At 39.8% G+C, this 8,955-nt stretch overlaps 1 protein-coding gene across 3 annotated transcripts in view; it reads right to left on the minus strand.

The window, feature by feature from the left end:
- The window catches only part of LOC121949843 (partitioning defective 6 homolog alpha-like), a 108,068-nt gene extending 104,919 nt beyond the window's left edge, over nucleotides 1-3,149 (minus strand). For 2 of the 3 annotated variants that reach the window (XM_042495636.1, XM_042495635.1), the window contains exons 1-2: nucleotides 3,001-3,149; nucleotides 2,774-2,874 (exon numbers count right to left, since the gene is read on the minus strand). In XM_042495636.1, coding sequence (XP_042351570.1) covers nucleotides 2,774-2,874; nucleotides 3,001-3,028 — 129 coding nt within the window. In that variant the 5' untranslated portion in view covers nucleotides 3,029-3,149. Of the gene's footprint in view, nucleotides 1-2,773; nucleotides 2,875-2,996 lie in introns of all 3 variants that reach the window. The other variant, XM_042495637.1, reaches the window with a different exon arrangement.
- Nucleotides 3,150-8,955: the final 5,806 nt, after the last annotated feature.

The raw sequence follows: 8,955 nt of genomic DNA on the forward strand, positions 1-8,955 counted from the left end.
CATCATTCTAAGTGGATGCTGTATTTAGAGTATTTTCACCACTTTATCGTGGCACCAGAAAACTTTTTCCTTTGGTGCTACATTTTCTCAACCCCATAACTTATTATGACTTATTAGGAAGTACCCTGGCCTAGTCTACCAGGGGACTTCCTATGATACACTGAGCTCCTCTCTCCTTCTCTCACTTCATCTGCAAAAATTAATGTCCTATTATTGCACATCACTAACTCGGCTTCTTTTCCGGAGCACTGGCGTCATGTTTTTAGCCTTGTTATTGCCTGTAGCTCCTGGAAGCCTCCTCCACACAAAGAGAGAGGCTTCTGGAGTAAGCAACAAGTCCCTTTATCAGATTTAAAAGTACTGTGTGTGAGGGAGGCTCCCGGGTAGCATGTCAACACTGGCGTGCAGATACTTGGGGTGTGAATCACTGATTACATCACAATACAATATTATATCGATACCTTAGACGATACAATACTTGCCAATATCAAACAGTCTGCCTCGATATGATTTATGTAGATCAAAGGATCGCTACACCCCTAGTAGTTACTGCAAGCTCTGATTGATCTTGACGAGTGCATTCAAGAACACGGCTCTCAAACTAGGAGCTAAAGGCTACAAGATACAACAAGGATAAAAAAATGGCACCAGTGACGTTTTTAAAAACAGCTTGTCATGTTGGGGCTTCAGGACACTCAGATTACTTCAGATGATCATTATGCAGACAATTTAATGTTTTATTGTGTATTTTTTCAATATCTGAATCCGGGTCACCATTTGCTGCTTTGGAGATGAGTGCAATGCTTTTTCCCCGTGAACATCCAGCAGTGTTTTATGGACTATAAAACTTCACCCAACTCTCCATTGGCATTAGGGTGACTAGATAATGACTGAATTTTCATTTATGGGTGAATTATCCCTTTAGGCTCTGACACCACTCTGTTTTCTGTTTGGGAGGGAAAAAATCTATTTTGGAAGACCTCCAACCATGAGGGGAGTGTTTCTACAGCTCTTGAAACTGTGTGATAGGGTTTGTTGTCAATTTCAAGAGTCAAATTCTCCCAATTTACCTTTCATTGATATCATAGCTTACTATTACCATAGCTAATAGTTAAAGCTTATTAATGTTTTCTTTTTTTAAAAAATTGGGACCTTTAGTTAATGGATCAAGTAGCCTATGGAAAAAAAAAACGTGTGTCAAATTTCGTAGTCAACACCATTTACGTCAATGTGATATTTAACCCACATTTACACAAGTAAATGTAATTATTGCAACAGACTCAGTGTAAACACAGTCACAATAATAAAATAGTTGAATAGTAATTTAAAATGAGTATTAGGAATGCAATACATGAGTGATGAACATAACTGTCTTCTTTTTCAGATTTGTTAATGTTTGTTACCTAGTAGTTGATATGGATGGTAGTAACTAGATGTACATAGGCCTTCATAAAAAGACCTTTTTGGTTACAGCACAATTTCTGTTTATCTGTTGGATGTTAAATTAGCCGTATAATGGCAATTTTGCTTTGCAAATACTGTTTCTGAAAAAGAACCAGGACAGTTAAGTGATGTTCTTGACAAACAAAAAAGAGAGAGTGAGACAGAGACACACAGAGAATTCTCCTAAATCAGTTTGGGCTGAGGCTAACAGCCCCTCTCTTATACACATTCTGACCAGTCTCACTACAGCGCTGCTCTCCAGACACCAACCACAGCAAGCAAAATTAGAACACAGTTTTAATAAACCTATTTAGAACACTGAAAAATCCAGGCTAAGCCAAAGTCAATTGCAATGTTATCACCCCTTTGACCACAACAACACCAACTTTAAACTCTTCACAAATCCTGCATACATGAAGACCATATTTATTCTCACTTTTACAGTGGGGGAAATTAGTAAGCCCGTCTGTGTGATGAATGCGTCTTTCACAGTGTTATATTATTAGACTAATGCATCTGTGTATAACATACATTTCTAATTTTAATATATTTTGCTTTAAAGGATTTTAGTTCATATTAACTTGATATTTTCTTAAAAATGAAAACCTTTGATATCAATACAGTCAGCTATCACACTGAAAAAAAAACTTTAGTGTTTTAATGTTATAAATACACATTATTATGCAAAGTTGCAGCTGTCAGATAGGTCTATTTGCTCCATTAGAGGAAAATTAGCCTGCCCAAATGAAAATATTCTAACAGAGTTTGCCCACCAATAATTTCAAACTATAGACTGCTTAAGGAGGCCTACAGTCGTCAATAACTGCATGAGACAGTGAAAAAGTATGTGCCAACTTGACACCTGCTGTAGCCTGGTGCTGAAGCCTGATACACTTCAGGATTACAGGAACACGGCCTAACGGGACACACTCTCTGAACGGATCCAAAGAGACTAGCAGAAAGATAACTGAAACATTGTGGAAAGAGGAAGACACTTGGGCAGAGTCGGTTGGGAAAGGATGAGATGAATGCGGAATAACACGGAGCAGCGGGGAGGGTAAATCCGTGTACAGTAAACGCAGCCAGGCCGCCTGTCAGCTACACTTCAGTCGCATTTCATTCGGAATCCGTCCCTGAGATGGCAGTGTGGACTGTGGAGGGGAAACGTGTGTCGTTGTGTGTGTTCGAGAGCCAAAGGAAGAGACATCAGGTAGCTCCGAGCTACAACGTTGGTTTTGTCGTGTTGTTAGTGCACCGACAGAGAGCCCATACTCTATCATTAGCCTACTATCAACATTAACAAAAACAATGCCATTAACCAGGCACTCACTTTGCTCTTGACCTCCACCACGTTGTCGGTGAGTTTTAACGGCGTCCGGTGCTGCTGCTGTCTTGACATTCTGCTCCCCGGTTGACTGGCTGGCTGAGGCACTGCGGATAAAAGCATCCACCGCAATTATGGTTGATGTTTACTCCTCCAGCCTCGGTAAACGAAAAGTATATTTCAAAACAAAGAGTGGGCTAGGCGAAGAGAGCTGAAGCGGTCATTTCACCTGCCTGTTAATGTTCCGTTTTCTAACCGCATACGGTTTAAAAAGCAGCAGGGTCTCTCTCCTGTGTTTGTGTCTCCTGTCGTCCTATGTCAAAGCGTGCTGTCATCATTTGCTCGCGACACAGACGGGAAAAACACAGCGCTCGCGACAGGTGGAGTCCGGTAAATCCAGTAGGCTGTGTTGTGGGATGTGGACCAGTGGAACCGGTCCTCCCCCTGCAACCTGACGACACACAGCAGAGAGGGCGGGACATGACGCTGGCTGCAGTCAGAGCAGCACAACACTTGGCTCCACCAGCAGACTAACCTGCGCTGTACGGCGGATTCATTGTTGAGACTGCTGGTAACAGGGCCTTCCTAAGCGTTTCAGAGGTTTCAAGCTGAATATGACCCTTAAAGGCGTAGGCTAATATGCAGGGTAATAGATACATATGTATTAGTCCTTGTGGACATTCACTGTGTACCATTCAGCAATCCTCAGATAAATAGACAGACAAGAATAACAACAGCAGCAACAACAAACTACAAAAACACTAAGAAACATTAGCAACAGGGTATTCCAGAAAGGAGGTTCAACAAACTCTGAGTCTAACCTTGAACTCTGAGTTGACTTTTGAGTTGATTTACTCTAAGACGGGAAACTATATATATATGTGTGTGTGTGTGTGTGTGTGTGTGTGTGTGTGTATCACACTACCACAAGTTGTGCTGTTTAATCCTTAATCCTTCTTTTCGTTCCTTCTTCAAAATAAATACAATACTATACAATAGATTCTGTATAGATTATGATGAATATTTTGTCTTTGTGACTGCAAAACATCATCATCAGTCACAACATGTACTCTGATAACAGAAAAAACCAAGCAACTGTGTCTTCATGGATCTATTATAAATGTGAATACAGCTGTGGGGGAGGGGCCTCATTCATTCCTATGAGAGCTGCTCAGTGGTAATCAGAAGTGATTAAAGACAGCCAAACGCAGCCACCCTCTGAAGCCAAATGTACATAGTGGCCGAAAGTGGGACTACAGCGTCACTTGATGCACACTGGCCCTCAAAGACTTTTCCCCATTTGCTTAACATTGGGAAAGAGACCTCCTTAAATCCCTGGATAATTTTTTTGGAGACATGCATTTTTTAATAGCCATTATTAAAAACATTAAGCCCTAAAGATGTAAAATGTGCCATTTCCAAATAAAGATTTGGTATTTGGTATTGGAATTCGGTATTTCTCCAGACATAAAATGAATGTGCATAGGGCCCGCAGGACTCTACCACATGAACGCGCATGTAACTCTTGGAGTCCCTGACACAGCACAGGCTTTGTGCCGGCCATAGTAATGGATATTTTTGAATCATAATTCATCATTTTTACCATTTTACAAAACATCCATACGCTGTTAGCTGTAAAGCCTGTAATATGGACGTCTTACCGTGTCTGTATCAGAAACCATATATACAGTCTACAGTCAGTTTTCAAACTACCGGTTATCAGTGAGCAGCATGGAGCACTAGTGACAGTTACTAAACGGTACTGAACGTAATATTTACTTAAAATTAAGCTGTGTAATAATACACGGCGCAATATTACAAGGCACCACCTTTTATCATATTTTTGTGGGCACAACACATTTTGATTCTGTAATTTCTCTGGTCGTAATTACGATATGTTTCCCTGATAAGTTGTTTTTGTATTTGTGTATGTGTGAGTGTGTGTGTGTGTGTGTCTGTGTGTAGAGAGAGAGATAAATATACCATTATCTGATTATCATGATTAGCTGCTGTTGCTAACAAGCTAAGCTACTATGAGAGGAATGCTTGTGAGCGAGTGCTGTTCGCTTTGAGTACTCAGGTAACTTGTGTGAGCGAGCCAGTGAGTCGGAGTCAATGCTCGGGTACACTGTCGTTAATCACTTCTACACATGCTTTATGGGCCAGTAGATCCGGGTATTTTACACTTGAAATTGAAACTGAAATCTGAAGAAATTTCAGAAAATATTTAATATGGCAGCTGCAGCGTAAATATATGGCATGCTGGGAAAAGATTGCAAAATTAAATAAAGAAATAATGCTTTTAACTGTAGCCTCTTTCGCATATGCAAATACAGGTATGAGTAAAATTATGACAAAGATAACACAGCGGTGGTGGAGAGGACACACACTGTGTCTGTTATTGGGCATGTAGGGATTTAAATTGATTTAAATCTTAATATTTTAACCCTCTAAATTGAAAATTTTCATTATAGTTTTCCTAAAATGATTTAACATAATTTCACCTCCCACACAACCTTGAATTAATCACGACTGATTTTTATCTTTTCAGACAGCTTTGCTGGGTTAGAAATTTAGACACTCTGTTGAGACAATACATGTTATATTGGACTATGTATATAAACTTGTCTTGACCTGTAGTGCATTGTAGTTATAGAACAGCCCTACACACTTCAGCAGCATTATTTTATCATTTTCTCAGGATTAATGAAAAAGGGCTTGACCTCAGTGTCTCAAGACATGACTGCACAGACAAAATGGTACCAAACCTCCTGACCTCACTCCAGAAAGAAAAAGTTAAACCGTGTAGCTCACCATAACACCCCCAATTTTTCTGTTTGTGTATGGATTGACCAAAGAAGAAACAACAGGTCAAATAATGATCCTTTCAATGAGTGACCTTTTAGGTCACTCATTGAAAGACCTAAAAGGTCACTCATTGACCCCCGTGTCCAGTCTTTATACAAAGCTAGGCGACCACTGTGCTAAATCTATCTCTGTATTTAATACACAGATATGAGACCGATGTCTATCTTAATATCAGTCTCTCAGAGAGAAAGTGAGTAAGCATATTTTCAAAAATGATGAACTCATTTGATGAGAGTTACCTATGGGCTAGGGAATTTAGCTCCTAAAGTTTGTCTGTGTAGTTGTGAGATGTATTGACCAAATCCTAGAGACTGTTTACAGAGAATACTGGACCAAAGCATGTGCTTTACTGCCTGAATGCTGTTTGTGACAACTACAGACGGAAATAGTAATCATTCCCCAGCAGCAACAGAAGTGAAGCCAGGAATCCTTGCTGATTGACACCAGATTAAGACCACAGACAGTTTCTGCAACTGCAGCAAATTACAGGAGCACAGCTAATGCTAGTTCCTGTGAATAGGGCTTAGTTCAAGCAGCCCGTAACATTTGGCTGAAGATATATTAATGCTGTTCCAAGTAGAAAAACAAAGCTTTTGTCTTCTGAAGGCATGCGGGGTTGTGATACTTCTCATTGGGCTTCATTTACTAATATGTGCTTAAAAAACGTACTTTCTCGCTTACGCGTTTGCAAAACTCCCATTGGATTCATGCGCACCACCTGATTTTGTTCTTACCTCTGTGCGTATGTTGGTGAATTGTATGCGTATGTTGGTGAAGAGTCATACTCAAATAGCAGGCTCATGCCTGCTGTCTGCAGTCAGCATACTGCCAACCCGCCCATTTCTCCTGATATGGAAAAGGTGTATCATGGAGAAAGTAGTGAAGTTTTTTCGATACACATATTAAAGTCACAAATACCAGTGTCGGAACAGTCTCTCTGATGCACTCTCTCCTGAAGTCACAGGCTGCAGTCTCTCCCATCAAGGTGAAATATTGCATCTTAACATCTACTTGGAGGTAGATTAGAATCTTCTACCCTGCATGCCTATTAATAGGTGACCAATTAACCAGCTACAAATATACATACAGTATGCACAATTTCATAAAATAAAAATTTCATGAAATAAAAATTTTCATAGTTAAAATTTTAAAATTAGAAATGGATGAGGATGAAAGGGTGTCAGTTTCCAATTTATAATATTTGACTAATGCATTAGTAAATCAGCTTTCTTAAATATAGTCTACTTCAGTCTTTTGAATTATAATGGTATAATATGTTGTGCATTTAGTTAAAAGATGTGTGCTTACATTTTCTAAGACAGTGTCATCATTTGTGACTACGCATGGTCTGAAGTAGTTCTAAATTTGTTCTAATTTGTAAAACATGAGTCCGCATGATTTATCACAGATTTGTTCTTACGCACTGTTTGTGATTGAGGCCCATTGCTTTGTCCTTTGGCTAAAGCTATTTCTTTTTGTTTTCTCAGATCTTGTCTGTTAGATTACAGAGATAAAAAAAAAACCCAACAGGCTCGACACAAACTGCTTTAATCTGTCAGACCAAATATAAAATGACTCTATTGATCTCTGTAAATCTGAATCATCAAAATCATTTACAGACATGGAGAAATATTTATCACAGTTGAAGGCACTGAACAAACAAACACTCATTCACTCCCATATCTCAGTTCATCCCACTGGTGAAATTAGATCTTCATCAGTCATCAACAAACACCAGACTGCATTCACAGTTTTGACACTCTGGGGACACCCCCCAACCCCTACCCTTGTGGCCTCAAACAGTAACTGTTTGTAATGATGATAATTCAATAAACAAATCTTTTATTTTTAACAATGTTTTTTTTTTGAGACAAATACAAACATGAGCAACATAATATAAATATCAAAACCAAAAGCAAACTTTGCTTGGATTATTTAAATAACAAAGATACAAACATTACATGCTTCCTTTCAAAGAAAAATGTGTAAACTTTGCATATATATAAGATAATAACAACAAAATGTGAGGGAAATGTCAGATGAGGCAATTAAATTCAGTCAATAGATTTGGATTAGGAGAAACAATGGTAGTTGGAGACCAACAGGGGACCTACTGAACGGACAACTCCTTGAGATCAGGTGGAGAGATCCACTAATCTTCTCAGGAGAAAATCAAGGAAGTGCGAGCATATTAAGGAGTGGGCGTGGCCTGTTTGAGTCTCTTTGTGTGAGACCATGCTAAAACCCAAGTAAGTTTGTTTGTTGATTCTGCCAATTCACCCTTATTTCCTTTAGCTTGATGCATGTGCTAGGGAAGGTAGCATCAACACGCCACGTCACTACCAGGAGCTTGGCATTGCTGTTTGGGCTGTGATAGCCATGTGATAACTATCCTAGCTAGCTTGGATAGCTTAGCTTAGCCTTGCATCTGTGATAGCCATGTGTTAGCTTAGGTCAGCCTTGTATCTGTGATAGTTATGTAGTAGTTAAGCTTAGCCTTGTTTCTGTGAAAGCCTTGTGGTTGTCACTACCCGGAGCTCACATAAAAGAAGCCTGGGTTTGTTGAAGGAGGCAGTGCTGTTTAGGCTGTGATAGCCATGAAGTGGTAGCTAGCTTAGCTATCTTAGCTTAGCCTTGTACCTGTGATAGCCATGTGTTAGCTTAAGCTTAGCCTTGTATCTGTGATAGCCATGTAGAAGTTTAGCTTAACCTTATGTCTGGTAATATCAGTGTTGTCACTACCTGGAGCTTGCATAAACAGACCCTGGGTCTGTTGAAGGTGGTAGGAGCAGTGAGGGTTGGCACTAGGCGAGTGGCTCTTTACAGATATCAGATCTGACTCTCACTGCTTTATAAACTCTCCTCTTGCTGACTCTGCTAACTGGCTGGTGGAGGATTTCAATTGTAAACATCAGAGAACACATCAGGGAATACACAGAAGATGAGCTCCAGCTATTATCAATTTTTCCATTCAGGTTCCCACCTGATGTTAGTCTTCACTGGTCACTGGTATTTATAGTTAAGCCATAAAAGCTGATTAGTGACCCTAGGTTCTTCAGTGAGTGCTTATTCTTTTCTGGAGCATAAGTTTTTTGTGTTTAGTTGAACTCCCTGTCCATGTGTCGTGGAGGAGGATTGAATGACAGAGCTTTCAGACACACAGGGAATACATAGAAGAGGAGCTCCAGCTATTATCAGTTTTTCCATACAGACTATTTCTAGTCCATCTCAGCATCCAAGGAGGCACCGAGGCAAATGTGGAGAGATCAAACATTAGCTGAGTTCCCAGCCTCGTAAATGTTCTCTGCTGAGCATCAGGC

Source organism: Plectropomus leopardus, chromosome 11 (genome assembly GCF_008729295.1).
Source record: "Plectropomus leopardus isolate mb chromosome 11, YSFRI_Pleo_2.0, whole genome shotgun sequence".
Classification (NCBI taxonomy): Eukaryota; Metazoa; Chordata; class Actinopteri; order Perciformes; family Serranidae; genus Plectropomus; species Plectropomus leopardus.